This window comes from Sycon ciliatum, chromosome 1 (assembly GCF_964019385.1).
Source record: "Sycon ciliatum chromosome 1, ocSycCili1.1, whole genome shotgun sequence".
NCBI classification, from domain to species: domain Eukaryota; kingdom Metazoa; phylum Porifera; class Calcarea; order Leucosolenida; family Sycettidae; genus Sycon; species Sycon ciliatum.
The window spans coordinates 43,742,140-43,762,609 of NC_088643.1; the positions used below are offsets into that span (position 1 = coordinate 43,742,140).

Here is a 20,470-nt window from a genome sequence, read left to right on the forward strand (position 1 = left end):
TGTGCGTTGTACTGAATAGGGTACATTTTTTGAATAAGACGTATAGTCAAATATACGGTTAAAAAAGAGTCCGCAGGATTGCCGTGGCTTATAGGTTATCTTAGCAGTTAACCGTTGGGGGTAAAACCGTGACCGTTTGAGCCCTACTTCCTACCCTCGAGGACGCCCTGGCAGCAAAAATCCTAATATTCGTTCGCCGCTGCATTCATGGCCGTTCAAGTGTCCTGTTTAGGAATTACTACGCCAGAACACAGAGTGATCGCACCCGTGGTCCGTGGAGCTGACCAAAACCTATTGCAGGTACCCTTCTGGCCCGGTCCTTCTGGTCGAGGTACGATCCAGTTCATTGGTGCCATTCTCTGGAACAAGACACTGCCCATGATGCGCTGTGAACCTTGTCACACCCATTTCTGTGCTCTCTCGAAAGCGTCCAAGTATTCAAAATAGGTCACTTTTTTTATCTGGTCCAATGGTCAATCCTTCGGTCAGTTACGTTGTCGGTTTTCAACAGGGTTCTTTTTCCCGTAGATCTATCTGTAACATATTCAGTTACCTTCGGTGACTTCTTTCACTTGTGATTTTTTTCTCCTCCCCTCCCCATTACTATTATTATTATTAAATTTGTCATGTCGCTCGCATGTATAAAAGAACGCGCCATCGCCTGTTTGTGTTGCGACTTTAAATAAAATTCAACAACAACTCTCTCCCTCTCTCCCTCTCCTCTCTCTCTCTCTCTCTCTCTCTCTCTCTCTCTCTCTCTCTCTCTCTCTCTCTCTCTCTCTCTCTCGCGCGCGCACGCCCAGAACGCGTCATCTGCAGCTGCGGTGGTGGTTGTACCGGTGCTGACTATTCAGACGCTGGCTGCTGCTGGACGATAGCAGTTTGTGCGGCATCGGCAGGCCCAGGAGCCACGTCCTGTGATGATACTTCTAACGGCACTTGCCATCTCGACTAGGAAAAAGCTCGACTATCCGTCCCAAACGCCAGAACTGCTTGCGCTTGGTGTCATCGAGAACAAAGACAACATCGCCCACAGCTAAAGGGCGCGGAATGGTCTGTTAGTGCTTGTTCAGCTGACTGAGATACTCCACCTCCCAACGATTCTTGACATGCTGCAGTGTCCGACTGAGGTAGCGCAATCTCGATGACATCTGCGTAGCGTCCACGGACCAGGGTACCTGCTGGCTTCTCTGACGACATCCAGATGTTACCCATCATCATTGCAGGGGTTACTGGTGGCTCATCCAGGCTATCAGTGATCAGGCACATACGTTTGCGGACGACTATTCACCACTGCTTCAACTTCACACAAGAGGGTCTCAAGCTCCTGGACCTTCAGAAACGCTGGGCCCATCACCTTCTTCAAGGCACTCTTCACCGTACCAACCATTCGCTCATAGAAGCCTCCATGCCATGGTGCAGCTGGGGAATTGAAGATCCATGGAACACTCAGTTTGTCAGATGCCGCCTTGAACGTTGTAGCATTGTCAGGCCGGATCCGAGACGGCAAGCCACGTCTCGCGACAAACTTCCGAAAGACCATCAAGAATGACTCAGTACTTAAACTATCGACCACCTCCAAGTGAACTGCTCTGGTGGTGGCACACACAAACAATGCTATCCATACCTTCTGAGATGACTCACCACGGCGCACGTACAACGGACCAGCATAGTCGATGCCGGTAGTTGCGAACGGCCTCTCGTGAACAACTCGGTCTTCTGGCAGCGGCGGGCAGACTTCTGAGGCAGCCTTAGCCTTGTAGCCGCGGCATAAAACACATCGCTGAGTAATGTTGCATAGCGCTCATTGACCGCCCATAATCCAGAATTTCTGACGGATGTACGACAAGACCCCTTCTCCACCGTCCTTGGTGCATCCTTTCGACGTGCGTTTTCTCCAACAGCAACTCCGTCAGATGATGTTTGCCTAATAGAACGGGGTGCTTGGCTCCATACGCTAACTCGCTGTGCTGGAGCCGTCCTCCGGCTCTGAGCATCCCATGCTCATCCAGAAACGGCGCAAGCTGATACACCTTCGACCCAGGCTTCACTGGTTGACCTTGCTTGATCAGCTGAAGATCCTCAGCGAAACATTCGGCTTGAACAATACAGTACAATACGTTGTCTGCTGAGAAGTAGAGTTCAGCACGAGGCTCAGTGTGCTTCCACTGCAACATCCGAGTCACCATACCCTGTGCCCTCGACCACTTACTGAATCAGAGCCACCATTCTTTATCAGATTCTCGACTACAGGTGGTGGCTGACACTCGCACTTCTACACTGCACTCATCAGTAGCGGCGGTTGAGGATGCGGTGGGCCAGTCACTGGGCTCCGTGATCCAGGTTGGTCCGCCCATCCAGAACGGACTACGGATCTGCTGTGCACTACTCCCACGTGACGGCAAATCTGCTGGGTTGTGAAGGCCCAGGCAATGGTTCCACACAATGCCGACCTTTTTCGATATCTCTTGGACTTGACAGACACGGTTAGCCACAAATGTTTTCCATTTGTACAAAGGATCACTGATCCAATGAACTGTAGTGAGACTGTCAGTCCAGCCATAGACTTGCGTGACGGTCACACGCAGCTGCTTCCCCACAAACTCAGCGTAGCGAGCCACTAGACATACTGCTTGTAACTCAAGGCGGGCTAACGTGGGCGGAGACACCGGTGCCACTTTGGCCTTGGCAAATACCAAGTGTGACTGTCCATTGACAACTGCATACAAAGAACATCCAAACGCTTTCTCACTGGCATCCGCGAAGGCATGAAGCGCAATGGGCGTGTCAAGATTGCAGCAAATCCTACGTGGTATGCCAATGCTCACCACTTCGGCCAACTCTCCCCACCATTGATCACATGCCGCTGCGATGTCATCAGGCAACTTATCATCCCAGTCGCCACTGAATTTCCAGGCTTGCTGTAGCAGTATCTTTCCCAGCACAACTGCAGATGCTGCTAGACCTAGTGGATCAAACACTGACGCAACACACTTAAGGAGGGATCACCCTGTCCAAACAGGCGGCCTATCGGACTCGCCTAGCGCTGCTATGCTGAGCAAGTCATCACTGGTTTGCCATTTCAGACCGAGGACTTTATCTCCGGCCTCTGGATCGCACGGTATTTCATTGCCTCGCCACTTGCGCAACTCCATGCCAGTATCTGTAAGTGCACGCACGCTGAACTCTTGCATCTTCTTGGCTTCTGGGGCATTTGAGACACTAGAGACCACATCGTCAACGTAGAAGCTCGTGAGCAAGAGATCAATACGGTCTTGCTCTTTGGGTGCGGACAGCGCACGTAGCTCCTTCAAGTGATGCTGAATCACCGCAGTAAGCATGTATGGCGAGCAATTTACGCCAAATGGCAGTTTCGTTAGCCTCCAGGTTAACATTTCGTCGCTGTCGCTTCGACCGGGCCACAGGAAACGCAGGTACGGACGGTCTTCGGGATTAACCGCGATCATGTAGAAAGCCTTGCAGATGTCCGCTTGCAGCGCGCTCTGATATTCACGGAATCTTAACAGCATACCCGCGAGACTCGGCAATAGCGACAGTCCAGGGTCAACCATGTCGTTCAACGACTTGCCATCTGGAGCCGTCGGTCGCCGAGGCATTGAACACCACTCTGAACTTAGTGGTTGCAGCGTGCTCGCGGAATACACCATGATGCGATACATACTGTCGTGGACGTGGAAATCTGGTCGAATGACCGGGGCCGGCGCCCTCAGTGCCAACAGAACGTAAGTCGTTGCATGCAGTGCACATGTTGATCCGATGCGACCAGCACGCTGCAGCGCAGAAATGAATGTGTGTACCGCTTACTCACGGCTGCATGACCAGCGCACTGGGGCCGCTAGACGTGCGACCGGATTTCCATGTCCAAGACAGTAGTACCCGGCATCGCTCTCACATGGCTCCAACTCAATTGCTCCAAGCCCAATTGCTCCAAGCTCGTGGTACTCCCTGATCAGTACATCATCATAGAGCGTACGCTTCCCATTCCGCTTTAGCTTTACCAAAAGCCGCGTTGGGATGACTCTAGCTTGAGCATAGTTATCCGTTGGGCGGCGCTCATTTTGCCACAAGAGACCCACTTGGTACCCGCTGCCCTGGCGACATAGCGGGAAAGACGGCAAGTGCTGATGTTGTTCTGGAGGTTCATCCAACTGCCATAGTTTGTCGATGTGGGCTGTGATACATGACACGGTCGCCGGCTGACTGTTTCGACTGGGTGCGGACGCTGGACCAGATAATACACTACCGATCTCTGTGTTCCACAGTCTCGCCATCATGTTGACTTCTTCCTTGCTGTGCAGTATCGCGTTGATATTCGGCACCAATCAGCATGTGTATATCATCTGATGTCCCTTGCTGAGGCTTGTCACTCAGCTCTACTCCCCAACTGTACCACTGAGCAATGGTCTGCTGACTTGCGCACTTCAGATCTAGCTCTAGCGTTGGTCTCACGAAAGCGCGTACCGGAATGCTAGCGGAGCTACCCTGGATCGTGATGGCGTACTTATCCATGCGCTGTTGGGTGGGTTGCGCGCCGAACGGCTTCACCTCTACATTTTCAACACCAACGTGTTCTGCATCGATTGCTGACACCAACGCTGAACGGTCACAAATGACGCCTCAGCACCCGAGTCCAGGAACACGCGAACCTTCGCCGTTCGAGTTCTTCCCTCAACTCGTGCCACTCCGGTCATCAGCCGCACACTTGCTCAGTGAAGACAGCACGATCCAACCTTCCTCTCCGTTTCTATCTCAGTCGGTTTCTCCCGGCTGTAACCTGCTCCATCCAACACATCATGTATTAGCAGATGGTGCTTCCTCTGGCACTTCGTGCACTTCGAGCCTGACCGACATTCCCTTGCCATATGGCCATACTTGACGCAGCTCCAGCAGAGTCTCTCTCGCTGCAGAAAACCCTCTCCCTTCCTTTGGCAGCGATTTCAGCTGCTTCTCTGCGTCTGCGACCGGTATCGCCATGCACTACGCCGACGCAGTGGGCCTTGGCACTGATCGTTCCACTGGCTTCCTGGCAGTGTCACCCTGTCGTCCGTGCGTGACCTGGTAATACGCGCCGTGCTCCTGAACCTGACGCAGAGACATCCCGTAGCACTGCCGTTCGACCAGGTACGTCTTCATCTCAGGTCCGCATTGATCCAAGATCACCTGCTTTGCCATTGCTTGCAACACAGGGGCCATTTTACCTATATCGGCGCTATACTTGGTGTCCACCTTGCTATCTTCCGTCATAGCGAATGTGGCCCACACCTCTACCTCACGGCAAACACGGACAACGTATTGGTGAAAAGACTCCTCTGACCGCTGCTTGCCTGTCAGCAACGTCTTCCACGCTTTGTCTGGCGTCTTTCCGGCGGCGAGGCAAGCAACTCTCGCTTTGCTTCCTCGTAGTACAGATCCTCTCCGCTGTGCTACCCGCTAGCGCGACACGCGATCGCAGCAGCAATTCGCTTTCTTCAAACTCTTTCTTGGAACAGATGTCCTCGAACAGGTCGAGATAACGCTCCAGTGGCTGCGTTCCATCATATGAGGGGATTTTTATCAACGGTTTACGCCCACCGCTGTGACTGGGAGCTTCCGCTGTACTTCCCATCGCACTCTCACTGGCAGCTTCACCATCACCCTCATACGCCTTGGCGATGCGCTCGCTAATCTCCTTGAGCTTTTTGTCAAACTCGGTGCGGAGCGCCTCCTCTTGCCGTCTGTCACTGCGCTCCTCACGCTCCTCGCACTGTCGGAGCCTCTGCTCCACATATTCCATCAACCTATCGCCTTCAAATCCATACCGAATTCCGTTGGCGATAAAGTTGGCTTCCAAATTACATACCGTATTTTCTCTAATAAACGCCCAGGTCTCCAATAATAGCCCAGTCTCCAATAATGACCCGGGGTGAGGAAATATTAAGAGCACAGTCACTAATAGTAGCGCGGGTCACAATTGGAATATGCAACAAGTATATTGACTGCATATAAAACAGCAGTACAACACGCCAAGAACATAATTATTTGTAAGGAGGTTTTTGATCTACTGCTTCCTTCCTCGCGCCAAAGCTATTGTGAAACATCTGTTTTGACAATATTCCTGAGTTTAGGGTTGAAGAATCAGTCTTGATATGGTCAGTTTATGCCTGTATAGACTGGAGTTGGCTTGATAGTTGACAATTGAAAAAAATATGAGCCCAATCTAGTAATAGTAGCACGGGTAGAGCTGTCACTGAAAAAATAAGAACCCCGTATTTTCTCTTATTAGAGAAAATACGGTAGTTCCTCTGCCATGCTTGCTTCGATCCTGGCGTGGTCGCCAAATGTTGTGAACCCTTGTGATTCTCTAAATTGTCAGGATCGAACGACGACACTGCACGATGACAACTATTGCTTCTTTAAGGGTATATTTCACTTCATCGAATATAAATAATAAACTAACACTAATATCACCAGCTATTTATAGCATGCAAAACAGTATAATAAACTAACACTAATATCACCAGCTATTTATAGCATGCAAAACAGCGTACATGTATACGAAAAGCATACACAAATATAACATGACATGACAGCGTATACAGCAAACCGCACACAGCGCATATTAGCGTATGCCATGCAGCAAACATCAGCGATACGGCGGAGTCGAGATACAACATTGCAACGAATACAATGTCATGACATAAGCGAGAAGGCCTTCCCCACTTGAGAACTGGTGGTTTTGTAAGAGTAGCCGTTTTAGTAGTTTGAAGAATTTGTGCGCAGCGGCTGAAGTCGGCTATGGAGTGCACTATTTGAGGTGCTCTAGGTGACGGAGCGAGCAGACCTTTGGCTTGTAAATCCGATACTGTTCTTCATGTCAAGATTCTGGAGGTGCTTGAGCAGGAGGTGATTATTTCAATTCATCGAAGCAGAGCACATCCCGTCCAACATCTACATGTACGAGGGTTCCTCCTTCACTCTCCAACAACACCAAAACCCACATATCGCACATACATTCACTGTGCATGCATGATATTCATGAGGTCTGAGAAACCCGGCTTTTTGTGCCATCGCTCTGCATACATTGATTGCATCCGATCATGACTCGCATGACATGGCCTCTGACGATTGCATACCAACTGTGTGGCCTCATAACCCCGGTTTGGGACAAGATATACTAGGGGTGAAACGATTAAGGGATATTCCTTAACGGTTAATCCAAAACTTATCGATTACTTATCGATTATTATCGATTAAGCACCACTGACGAAAAAACTCACCATTTTGCATCAACTACAATCAATTTTGGAACTTCGAAGAGAAAAAAATAAAGGAAACATCGACCGTCGCACAGGCACAAACTGATTCTGAAGGCTATTTGTCCAGAATAGTGAGTTCCGTGAAGCAACCGGAACGAAAGTTTGCGGGTACGAATCAGTGCACGGTGCAGAGAAAAGAGCCGCGTGTCATACAATAGATCTAGAGAGTACATCAGGTAGATCTACCGGGTAGAGTCTACGCGTGTAGTGTGTATCCAGAGCATGAGCAACTCGCTGTGAGCGCTGCACGCGCGCATCCACTCGTACTCTGGTACATGTGCTGCACGCAGTAAAGTCATGTAGACACACTGCACATGCCGGATATTTCGTCGTACCGTATAGTATGTCGTACGAAAATGCTGTAGCGATTAGAAAAATCGTAATCGACTAGATTTTTTCGACTAATTTATCGACTAAACCACATAATCCTTTCACCCCTAAGATATACCCATGAAATGTTCTGTGTGTGTTCTGCAGAGGTTTCTCTTTCCAGTCGTATAATTTGTTGGCCCTAATTCCAATTTTAGAATTTTGGACTGAAGTCGCTAGTACTACATGTACATGTACTACAGTAACTACACTGTAGTGCACTACATACCGGTACAAAGCATGCATCCGACCGCCGACGCATTTTTTACGATTTTTTTTTAATTTTCTTGAAGATTATTTTAAACGAGAGTGTAGTGTATGTACCAGACATGTATTCATCTAATTGCAAGTACTATTGATCCACCCTAAACCCACAACCGCTTAGGCATGAACTCTCTATAGCAATTCATTGTACTGCCACCCAACACCCAACGCATCCCGCACCCGGGATACAACTCCTATATCCTCTAGCACAATCATACCTCAACGCTTCTTATTGCTTTGCAACCGTAGAATAAACTTGTATGTAAACTCTACGTGTGAACCCACAGTCTCTTGGTTAGAGACACAACAACTGGCGACGAAGATGGCCGTTGCAATTGGAGCCATGGAACCATTTTCGGTTGGAACGACGGATTGGTCTACGTACTATGACCGCGTCGAGCAGTACTTCGCTGCCAACAATGTGGCCGAAGACAGGCAAGTAGCCACCTTCCTGACCCTGATTGGTGGCTTGACCTACAAACTGTTGGCTGACCTGGTCAGCCCGGACAAACCGAAGGACAAGACGCTGAAGGAGCTGTCCGACGCGCTGGCTGCGCATTGTGCTCCGAAGCCCTTGGTGATCGCGGAACGATACCGTTTCCACAAGCGGGATCAACGCCAAGGAGAGTCAGTAAATGCCTACCTCGCGGAGCTCCGACGGTTGGCACGATTCTGTGAGTTTGGCGATGTCCTGGATACCACGCTGCGGGATCGTTTCGTGTGTGGTATCAGGAGTCAAGCTCTCTGCAAAGTTCTGTTGGCAGAGAAGGACCTCACTCTGAAGACCGCCATCGAGAAAGCCAACAGCCTGGAGGTAGCCACTCGCGATGCATCCGAGCTCGCGGGCAGTGCCACTGCTGCTGGTGTACACGTTCTGGGCACATCGCAACATCGTCGTGCTGGCAGACCATCGTTCGGAGGTGCGAAGTCCGCGAACTCAGGTCAATCCCGTACGAGCTATTCAGCATGCTTCCGCTGTGGCTCGACGGCACACGGCGCAAGTGAATGTCCCTTCAAGGCATATGAATGCCGCCACTGCAGGAAGACTGGGCACCTCCGCAAGGTTTGCAAGAAGCGCCTCGCGGAAAGATCGACAGATTCAGCGAAACGCTCAAGTGGTAGCAGCGCCTGCCACAGCTTGGCTGTCGATGTCGCGGACGACGACGAGTTCAATTCACTTTCTCTTCTAGCCGCAGACGTCCTTCAAGCGCCAGCAGTCGCCACGGATGAAACGACACCCGCGACCGTGAGGAAGGCACTTTGGATTGATGCTATCGTCAATGGCCAGTCGGTCCGCATGCAGGTCGACACTGGAGCTGCGGTGTCAATCATTCCGAGTGCGATTTATCGAAAGTCGCTGTCTGCCTCGCCTCTCACCGCGAGCAAGCTGAAGTTGCGTACGTACACCGGCGAGCCCGTGCATCCTCGCGGAACGTTCGTAGCACGCGTGGAATACTACCATCAATCCGCGGAGCTACCACTGCATGTGGTGGACACGCAGGGGCCAGCGCTCTGTGGCCGGGACCTGCTTGCCCACATCGCTCTCGACTGGCAGCGCTTGTTCCAGGTCGAGATGGCGGACGTCCCCTCCGCAACCGTGTCCCCTGGCCAGCAGCATCCAGGATCAGCAGGTACGCGTCTTGAGCAGCTCAAGGAGAAATTCTCCGATGTGTTCAGCGACGACTTTGGCAAGCTCAAGGACGCCAAGGCTCGTCTCCAGCTGAAGGACGATGCAAGCCCTCGCTTCCTCAAGGCGCGCCCATTGCCCTACGCCATGCGGCCAAAGGTGGAAGCTGAACTGGACAGGCTGGAAGGTCTGGGTATCGTGAGTAAGGTACAGTGGAGTGAGTGGGCGACACCTATTGTGCCTGTGATGAAGCCCAACGGCTCAGTTCGTCTCTGTGGAGATTTCAAAGCCACATTGAATCCACACCTGAAGGTGGACCAGCACCCGCTACCACGCGTGGAAGATGTCTTCGCCACCCTGGCTGGAGGCCAGCGATTCACCAAAATCGACCTAAAGCAGGCATACCTCCAAATGGAGATGGATGACGCATCCAAACCACTCCTCACACTCACGACGCACAAGGGCCTGTATCAGCTCAACCGACTCGGGTTCGGTGTTGCCTCTGCCCCAGCGCTCTGGCAACAGGCTATCGACCGCATCTTGAACGGCGTCCCAAGCCAGGCCTGCCTACTGGACGACATTATTGTCACCGGCCGCAACGACGATGACCACCTGGACAATGTGGAAAGCATCCTGAGTCGTCTGTCGGACCACGGCCTGAGAGTCAACCCGGCCAAGTGCACGTTCTTTGCAGACCAAGTCGAGTACTGTGGACACATTGTCAGTCGCCACGGCTTGCGCAAGACTGATGGCAAGGTCAAGGCTATCAACGAAGCCCCAGCACCGCAGAACGTGTCCCAGCTACGGAGCTTTCTGGGCATGGTGTGCTACTACCAGCGCTTCCTCAAAGACTGCTCCACGACCCTGCATCCACTCAACAACCTGCTCCGGAAGGGTCAGTCTTGGCACTGGACAGCTGAATGCGCGGCTGCATTCAAGGCTATCAAGGCAGCCATCGCCTCGGATCAGGTCCTCATGCACTTTGATGCCGACCTACCCGTGCAGTTGGCAACCGACGCATCGCCATATGGCCTGGGGGCGGTGCTCTCGCACATCATGCCGGATGGTACGGAAAGGCCGATTGCCTTCGTGTCACGGTCCCTGACGGACACCGAGAAGCGGTACGCCCAGATCGATAAGGAGGCGCTCTCTATTGTCTGGGGCGTCCGCAAATTCCACACGTACCTGTTTGGCCGACCGTTTGTCCTGCTGACGGACCATGAGCCGCTGACAGCCATCTTCAGTCCTAGCAAGGGATTGCCAGCCATGACGACGGCCCGCCTACAGCGGTATGCTATCTTCCTAGCAAGCATGAATTATGAGATCAAGTACCGCAAATCAGCCGATCATGCAAACGCTGACGGCCTGTCACGACTACCGTTGCCACACTCACCACAGGATGAGAGCCTAGACTGGGCAGACGTGTTCAACATGGCCCAGATCGACCCGCTTCCAGTCACGGCAGCTGAAATTGCGCGTCACACAAACCGTGACCCAGTTCTCGCCAAGGTCCTAACCAGTGTCAGCACCGGACGGGCCCTGTCAACAACCGACGGTGACATGCAACCGTTTGTACGACGCAAAGATGAGCTGGGCCTACACCAAGGGTGTGTCATGTGGGGAATCCGTGTCGTCATTCCTTCCCCACTGCGCCGCCGAGTACTGGAGGAGCTGCACAGTGGCCATCCTGGGCTGGTTCGGATGAAAGCACTAGCCCGCAGCTTTGTATGGTGGCCAGGCATCGACACAGACATCGAGCAGACCGGCAAGGCCTGCCTTGGCTGTCAGGCACACCAGGCGGCGCCACCGAAGTCACCGCTACATCCCTGGGAGTGGCCGTCCAAGCCATGGCAGCGTCTCCACATTGATTTTGCCGGGCCGTTCCAAGGGCACATGTGGCTGATTGTGGTGGACGCCCACAGTAAGTGGCCAGAAGTGCTCCCAATGAGCAGCACCACTGCCCCGGCTACCATACGCCGTCTCCGAGAAGTGTTTGCTCAACATGGCCTGCCGGACCAGATCGTGAGTGACAACGGGCCGCAGTTTACTGCCGATGAGTTCCGCCGTTTCACAGAAACCAACGGCATAACGCACACGTTCTCAGCACCGTACCACCCAGCGACCAACGGGTTGGCTGAACGATGTGCGTACAATGAAGCAGGCGCTCAGGTCCCATTCTGCCACAGCACCGCTTGAGTTCTTGCCTCGCTTCCTGTTGGCCTATCGCACCACACCCCATGCTACAACAAATGCCACACCAGCATCCCTGCTAATGCACCGGGAGCTACGCACTCGGCTGTCGCTGGTTCAACCCAGTGTCCAGGCATCTGTTGCTAAGAAACAGACAGCTCAGCGTAGTGCAAGATCAGCGAACCGTGAGCGCACGTTTGCTGTGGATGACACCGTCATGGTACGTGACTACCGCACCAACGCACCACACCCGTGGATTCAGGGCACAGTGCAAGCGGAAAACGGCTCCCGCCACTATACAGTGGAAGTTGGCCCAGACCAGCAATGGAGGCGCCATGTTGAACAGCTCCGGTCAGCCGACTCCGCTCCGCAATCATCCGTACCGATGAACACAGCGCCTTTGCCGTCCGTGGCAGAACCGGATCACAGTTGGTGCTTTCCGACTGCTCATTCGCCAGCTAGTGTTCCGACACCACCCAGTGTCCAAGCCGCTGCTACTCCAACACCTCCGCCTGCGCAAACACCAGTAGCAGCAACTACGGCAACGCAGCAGGTCCAGTCGCCGCTGGCACAAGATACGACTGAACCCCGCCGTAACCCGCCGAGAGCCCGAGTCCTGCCGGCTCGCCTGAGAGACTGAATTGCTTCTTGCTCACACAATTGCTGTCCCGTGCTCTCAGCTCATCCGCTTCTTCTTCTTGTGCATTAAATGTTATGCCGTATAGGAATACCTCGTAGCTCAACATGTACCATAACATTTAGGGGAGGAATGTAGTGTATGTACCAGACATGTATTCATCTAATTGCAAGTACTATTGATCCACCCTAAACCCACAACCGCTTAGGCATGAACTCTCTATAGCAATTCATTGTACTGCCACCCAACACCCAACGCATCCCGCACCCGGGATACAACTCCTATATCCTCTAGCACAATCATACCTCAACGCTTCTTATTGCTTTGCAACCGTAGAATAAACTTGTATGTAAACTCTACGTGTGAACCCACAGTCTCTTGGTTAGAGACACAACAGAGAGAGCTTGGAAGCTCAGGGCCCTACGCTATGCTTTTTTGCCTACTTGTAGCTCATCGTGCATGTGAACTGATGGACATGTTTTTTTCCTTTGATTGGCTACATCATTGTATTGCAAAAAGGTTTCAATCAGTTTGGATATTAGTTAGGCAAAAGTATTTGCAGAATTTATTGCGGATTGTTATTTTTCTCTCACTTCATCCACTTTTGGTTTGCTCCTTCTTTTCCTTTTTATCTCCATATAATCGGATTTTCTGGCTTTTTGTAGTAATACATGTACATTGACCTGTTGAGCCAATGAGGTAAAATTATATTCCATACAATACGATACAATACAATAATACAATAATGTCCTTACCTTGACAGTGTGCTTGTGTTTTTGTTTAACTGTTGCTGACGGCCGAATGCACGGCGCCCCTCGGTAGGTGGGCCACCTCAGGACAACGGAACTGCAGCATGTCCGCGAACAGGCCTATGCCTCCTTTTCGGCGCCCCTCGGTAGGTGGGCCACCTCGGGACAACGGAACTGCAGCATGTCCGCGAACAGGCCTACGGCCCCTTTCAACAGTCGACTTGGTAGAGCGGTGGGCGTGGGTTGACTGCGCTTGTATATCTTTGAAGCCCACATGCACTTGGAGTGCGCTTATACCGGTAGTAGTAAGTGAGGGCGGGCTTGTATTGTATGTGCGTTGCCATGGTTACTACGTTATCACATACAAGTGTAATGCTCCTGCCCCATGCACTCTTCATCGCTTTATTGGCTGATGCAATAGAAATAATTGCAGGCTACTATGGGGGGGGGGGGGGGTAGCTCTTTGTATCCATAGTGAGTTGAAAAACTATCAAAGTACTCTGAAAAAGATGGACGCAACGGTAAGTACACATGATACATTTGTCAGGAGATAGGGTGTAAAGAAATAAGCAAATATTTATTTTTTAAATATTTTGTTGCTCTGCCTTGTGTATTTAGGTATCAGTATTATTCTACATGTGCGAGGGTTTCTCCATCACTCTCCAACAACACCCGCAAAAACCCGCATATCGCGCATACATTCACTGTGTATGCATGATATTCATGAAGTCTGAGAAACCCAGCTCTTTTGTGCCATCGCTCTTCATCCCCGATCATGACGTGGCATGGCCTCTGACGATTATACCAACTTTGTGGCCTCATAACTCAGGTTTGGGACCAGATAAACCCATGAACTTTTCTGTGTGTGTTCTGCAGAGGTTTCTCTTTCCAGTCGCATAATTTGTCGGCCCTAATTCCAATTTTAGAATTTTGGACTGAACTAGTGCACTCCATGATCCATACAAAGCATCCAACCGCCGACACATTTTTTTACGACTTATAACATTTTCTTGAATTTTTTTTTAATTTCACCCTTTTCACCTCTCAAAAATGCAAAAAAATACGGTAATGTTCGGTGTCCTTTTCGATGAAGCTCACCTATCTCGGATATTGAAAGTCCTTGTTCCATGATCCAGTCAATGCGCTGATCTGCAGCTTCCTGCTATTCTTGACTAGAAGGATCCATTGATGGTGCAATAGCGTGGCCGGATTATGGCCCAAGGAGATACTAGCATGACAACGTTGCAAGCTAACATAGTTCGGGCTGCAGCTGCAGTGAAGAACTCATCAGCTCTCCTCGTGTGTGCTGGAGCTGGCATGGGTGTTGACTCGGGGCTGCCAGATTTCAGAGGGCCTGAGGGACTATGGAAAGCATATCCACCGCTAAAGAAGCGTGGTCTGACGCTACCGTCGATCAGTACACCACACTGGTTCGAAGATGACCCAGCGTTCGCGTGGGGTTTCTTTGGTCATAGGATGAATTTGTACAATGCCACCACCCCACATGGTGGATTCAACATACTTCGCCGCTGGGGTGGGAACATGAAGCTTGGGCATGCGGTGTACACAAGTAACATAGATGGTCACTTTCAGCGTGCTGGCTTTGCAGAAGAGCTGGTTGAGGAATGCCACGGATCACTGCAGTTCTTGCAATGCTGCCAGATCAGCCGCCCTGGCACTCAAGAATGTCCGAAAAGTGAAGAGATATGGCCGGCTGACAACGGCGTCAGACTCGAGGTGGACGAGGCGACATTAAACGCAAAGACACCGCTGCCCTCGTGCCCAGGCTGCGGGGGGTTATCGCGCCCCAACGTGCTGATGTTCATGGACGACACGTGGGTGCCGGACCGTACGGAAATGCAAGGCAAGCTCGTTGACGCGTTCATTGACAAAATGCTAGGCGCAAAGGAGGCGTTTGTCGTTGTTGAAATTGGCGCCGGCCTCGCTGTGCCAACGGTGCGCATGAAGAGTGAGTACACTGTCCGACAGGGCAACGGCACCCTTATCCGGATAAATCCAAGAGAACCAGAGGTGCCAGGGAATGGTGACCACGTGTCCTTGGCTATTGGCGGTCTTGATGCCCTTCAGCGTATCGACGCCATCCTAGAAAGCAGCGCCAGATGATCATATCAAATGGATAGCAAAAAAGGGCCCTTCTGATGCTTCAAGAGACATGCAAAGCTCTGCGCCACTATCAGAAGTAATGTTGTCCTTCAATTTACATGAAGTGCATGTTTCCGCTGTAGCAAATCACCCTAGATCGGTTAACAAATTCTAACTTTTACATTTTTCTCACCGTGAGCATTTTTACAGCACTACATGTGTGACTATTGTGTGTAGACAACTATTGTAACCCACTGGATCATGGACTGCAAACTTCTTGCAATCTACTTCAAAGTACACTTTTTTTTAATATACAGTAAAACCTGTAACTTACGACCACCGTGACTAGCAACCGGCCTGGTACTACCGACCACTTCGTCAGGCACGGACGGTCTCACATTAAAAATGCACTGTGACTAGCGACTACCTGCTGAACGCGACCAGCGACCGCCTTTTCTTGTCTCAATGTCGAGTTTTGACCCGTAACTAGCGACCGCGATGTAGGAAATCAAACATTGCTCGAAGCTCCTTCTCGAAATGTTGATGATTTTCCATGGTCCAGAAAGGACTGTTTCGATACTACAGCTGGACAAATGAACGCAGTCTCATTTTGACTGTGGAATCAGTGTGGACTGCACTACACCTGTCATTATTGCACCTTTCCTGCCGTATTGTATCGTTGTTGTTATCCTGAGATTGATATAGATATCGATATAGATTCGCTGAGGAGAATCGGAGCGAAAGAATTTTGAATCGTGGACAAACGTGCAGTCACTGTCTTGGTATAGCTGAAGTGTGCTGTGCTTTCATGTGTCATACCGAAATAATTATAAACAGAAGACCCTCTGAAGATTTTTCTTTGTACACTTGACCATTTTTGATTGATTTATTGATTGATTGATTGACGATTGATTGATTACACATGTGGCAATAACTGTGCCATAGTGACGCATATACAAGCACATGCGCGTGCAAGTGATTTTTGCTACAAACCCAGTTTCTAAAAGAATAATGAGCTTGCACGATCAGAGTCCGTTTGCCAGTCTTTGAGTTTGCCTACTTGAAGTAGGTCTTGAGGATGTCATGCAGTTCGGGGTTCTTGTATGCTGTTTGCAGTTTTATCTTGCATTGTGTCTGAGTGAGAGTTTTGGTTGTGCATAAGAGCATATGATTAGTAGAAGTCACAGTATACAGTCATGTACTAGTAGTAGTAAGTGAAGGTGGGCTTGTATTGTATGTGCGTTACTACGTTATCACATACAAGTGCAATGCTCCTGCCCCATGCAATCTTCATCGCTTTATTGCTGATGCAACAGAAATATTCAATAACTGTGCCATAGTAACTGAACATATACCGTATTTTCCCCATTAAACGTACACGTCTCCATAACTAGTACGTCCCCAATTGTAGTACATGTTGGGTGAGGATCGAAAATATATAAGGACACGTCTCTAATAATAGTACATGGCGGAATGATGTGATGGGCATTAGTGGGGTACAGATACTAGGGTCCACCTTACTTCGTCTTTCTTACCCGTTCATCATCTTCGTGTCTTTGTACACTGATTCTTACCATGGTTGGGTGTTTGTACAGCCTTACCTGAGCATCATTATCACGAGTTGTTTGCCACCCAACCCAGGCAATAAATCTTCCCAGAAACAATAAAAGTACACGTCTCCAATACTACAGTCCATTCCATATAAGTGTGCACTCCTTTCCAGTCAAAGGGCCAGTGTGCACTCTTTTCCATCCAGTCAAAGGGCCATTGTGTATGCCCCATGGATTCTACATGTCAGGTAGAATCCATGGGGCATACACAATGGCCCTTTGACTGGATGGAAAAGAGTGCACACTGGCCCTTTGACTGGAAAGGAGTGCACACTTATATGGAATGGACTGTAGTACAGTCTCCTATGTATACAGTAGTACAGGTCTGACCACCTTTGAAAAAATAAAAGCACTGTACATTTATTGGGGAAAATACGGGTATGAGGGGTTGTCCGCAACAAAGAAAAGTAATTAATTTGTGTAACCGTGGGGTAGCTCTTTCTATCCATATTGAGTTGAAAAACTATCAAAGTGCTCTGAAAAAGATAGACACAATGGTAAGTACACATGATACATTTGTCAGGAGCCGAATGATAGGGTGTACAGAAATAAGCAAAAACGTATTTTTTTAAATATGTTGTTGTTCTGCCTTGTGTATTTAGGGTGCGTTCTTAAATCCTCTCGGAAAAGTTGAAGACTCTCCGAAAAGTTCGAGAGCTGTTCTTATTAGGGCCGAAACGATTATACCGATTACTCGTATATCACTCGTTATGGATGAAATCAAGAGTACATAACTACCCCCACAATAAGAACAAGCTATCCCGCGACAAAAGCATTAGTTGTCTGATGATTGCCTTAGCATTTACCTACGTGCATGAAACGCAGCGTTACAACGTATGTTTCTATAATAATTGGTGAAACCATTCTTTTTGACCTTTGTGGTTACGCTCCGCCCCTGTGGTGTTGAGCACTGTTGAAACCTGGGTATACCCACTTATGTAACTACACGTGTAGTCATGTACTCTTGATAACTACACATTTTGGAGTTGCACACTCTTGTGTAGTTATGTACTCTTGATGATATTCATGAGGTCTGAGAAACCCAGCTTTTTTGTGCCATCGCTCTTCATCCCCGATCACTGATGACGTGGCATGGCCTCTGACGATTGCCGATGATACCAACTTTGTGGCCTCATAACTCAGGTTTGGGACCAGATAAACCCATGCAATTTTCTGTGTGTGTTCCGGCTGCAGAGGTTTCTCTTTCCAGTCGTATAATTTGTTGGCCCTAAATCCAATTTTAGAATTTTGGACTGAACTAGTGCACTCCATGATCCGGATATCCATACAAAGCATCCGACCGCCGACACATTTTTTTACGACTTATAACATTTTCTTGAATTTTTTAAATTTCACCCTTTTCACCTCTCAAAAATGCTAAAAATACGGTAATGTTCAGAGTCCTTTTCGATGAAGCTCACCTATCAAGTCCTTGTTCCCAGTCAATGCGCTGATCTGCAGCTTCCTGCTATTCTTGACTAGAAGGATCCATTGATGGTGCAATAGCGTGGCCGGATTATGGCCCAAGGAGATACTAGCATGACAACGTTGCAAGCTAACATAGTTCGGGCTGCAGCTGCAGTGAAGAACTCATCAGCTCTCCTCGTGTGTGCTGGAGCTGGCATGGGTGTTGACTCGGGGCTGCCAGATTTCAGAGGGCCTGAGGGACTATGGAAAGCATATCCACCGCTAAAGAAGCGTGGTCTGACGCTACCGTCGATCAGTACACCACACTGGTTCGAAGATGACCCAGCGTTCGCGTGGGGTTTCTTTGGTCATAGGATGAATTTGTACAATGCCACCACTCCACATGATGGATTCAACATACTTCGCCGCTGGGGTGGGAACATGAAGCTTGGGCATGCGGTGTACACAAGTAACATAGATGGTCACTTTCAGCGTGCTGGCTTTGCAGAAGAGCTGGTTGAGGAATGCCACGGATCACTGCAGTTCTTGCAATGCTGCCAGATCAGCCGCCCCGGCACTCAAGAATGTCCGAAAAGTGAAGAGATATGGCCGGCTGACAACGGCGTCAGACTCGAGGTGGACGAGGCGACATTAAACGCAAAGACACCGCTGCCCTCGTGCCCAGGCTGCGGGGGGTTATCGCGCCCCAACGTACTGATGTTCATGGACAGGACGTGGGTGCCGGACCGTACGGAAATGCAAGGCAAGCGCGTTGACGCGTTCATTGACAAAATTCTAGGCGGCAAGGAGGCGTTTGTCGTTGTTGAAATCGGCGCCGGCCTCGCTGTGCCGACGGTGCGCATGAAGAGTGAGTACACTGTCCGACAGAGCAACGGCACCCTTATCCGGATAAATCCAAGAGAGCCAGAGGTGCCAGGGAATGGTGACCACGTGTCCTTGGCTATTGGCGGTCTTGATGCCCTTCAGCGTATCGACGCCATCCTAGAAAGCAGCGCCAGATGATCATATCAAATGGATAGCAGAAAAGGGCCCTTCTGATGCTTCAAGTGACATGCAAAGCTCTGCGCCAGTATCAGAAGTAATGTTGTCCTTCAATTTACATGAAGTGCATGTTTCCGCTGTAGCAAATCACCCTAGATCGGTTAACAAATTCTAACTTTAAAATTTTTCTCACAGAATTTTTACAGCACTACATGTGTGACTATTGTGTGTAGACAACTATTGTAAGCCACTGGATCATGGACTGCAAACTTCTTGCAATCTACTTCAAAGTACACTTTTTTTTAATATACATTGAGTATTGTATCAAAGAAGTTGGTGCGACTTCGGCGATACTAGTACTTGGAGACTGATTGTGTGTTGCTCCCTACGTGGGAGCTTGCACCTTTCCTGCCGTATTGTATCGTTGTTGTTATCCTGAGATTGATATAGATATCGATATAGATTCGCTGAGGAGAATCGAGAGCGAAAGAATTTCGAATCGTGGACAAACGTGCAGTCACTGTCTTGGTATAGCTGAAGTGTGCTATGCTTTCTTCTGTCATACCGAACTAATTATAAACGGAAGACCCTCTGAAGATTTTTCTTTGGACACTTGACCATTTTTGATTGATTTATTGATTGATTGATTGACGATTGATTGATTACACATGTGGCAATAACTGCGCCATAGTAACGCATATACAAGCACATGCGCGTGCAAGTGATTTTTGCTACAAACCCAGTTTCTAAAAGAATAATGAGCTTGCACGATCAGAGTCCGTTTGCCAGTCTTTGAGTTTGCCTACTTGAAGTAGGTCTTGAGGATGTCATGCAGTTCGGGGTTCTTGTATGCTGTTTGCAGTTTTATCTTGCATTGTGTCTGAGTGAGAGTTTTGGTTGTGCATAAGAGCATATGATTAGTAGAAGTCACAGTATACAGTCATGTACTAGTAGTAGTAAGTGAAGGTGGGCTTGTATTGTATGTGCGTTACTACGTTATCACATACAAGTGCAATGCTCCTGCCCCATGCAATCTTCATCGCTTTATTGCTGATGCAACAGAAATATTCAATAACTGTGCCATAGTAACTGAACATAATATCTGAGGGGTTGTCCGCAACAAAGAAAAGTAATTAAATTTGTGTAACCGTGTGTATCATGATGGGGGGTAGCTCTTTCTATCCATATTGAGTTGA

The 20,470-nt window shown here is 49.6% G+C and overlaps 4 protein-coding genes across 4 annotated transcripts; all 4 read left to right on the forward strand.

Annotated features, from left to right (window-relative positions):
• Window positions 1–8,271: 8,271 nt before the first annotated feature.
• Window positions 8,272–11,772, forward strand: LOC135804762 (uncharacterized protein K02A2.6-like). Its single transcript, XM_065318721.1, has one exon. It carries the CDS (start codon window positions 8,272–8,274, stop codon window positions 11,770–11,772), a length of 3,501 nt encoding a protein of 1,166 aa, XP_065174793.1.
• Window positions 11,773–11,848: 76 nt separating this feature from the next.
• On the forward strand, window positions 11,849–12,406 carry LOC135804773 (uncharacterized). The gene has a single exon (XM_065318731.1). It carries the CDS (start codon window positions 11,849–11,851, stop codon window positions 12,404–12,406), a length of 558 nt encoding a protein of 185 aa, XP_065174803.1.
• A 1,841-nt stretch (window positions 12,407–14,247) lies between these two features.
• On the forward strand, window positions 14,248–16,249 carry LOC135827548 (NAD-dependent protein deacylase-like). The gene has a single exon (XM_065340027.1). It carries the CDS (start codon window positions 14,365–14,367, stop codon window positions 15,274–15,276), a length of 912 nt encoding a protein of 303 aa, XP_065196099.1. The 5' UTR covers window positions 14,248–14,364; the 3' UTR covers window positions 15,277–16,249.
• Window positions 16,250–18,383: 2,134 nt separating this feature from the next.
• Window positions 18,384–19,295, forward strand: LOC135804783 (NAD-dependent protein deacylase-like). Its single transcript, XM_065318743.1, has one exon. The coding sequence runs from the start codon at window positions 18,384–18,386 to the stop codon at window positions 19,293–19,295; it is 912 nt and encodes a 303-aa protein (XP_065174815.1).
• The last annotated feature ends 1,175 nt before the right edge of the window (window positions 19,296–20,470 follow it).

Coding starts and splice junctions, on each gene's coding strand:
- LOC135827548 (XM_065340027.1), top strand. CDS start 14,365: ATGGCCCAAGGAGATACTAGCATGACAACGTTGCAAGCTAACATAGTT.
- LOC135804762 (XM_065318721.1), top strand. CDS start 8,272: ATGGCCGTTGCAATTGGAGCCATGGAACCATTTTCGGTTGGAACGACG.
- LOC135804783 (XM_065318743.1), top strand. CDS start 18,384: ATGGCCCAAGGAGATACTAGCATGACAACGTTGCAAGCTAACATAGTT.
- LOC135804773 (XM_065318731.1), top strand. CDS start 11,849: ATGCACCGGGAGCTACGCACTCGGCTGTCGCTGGTTCAACCCAGTGTC.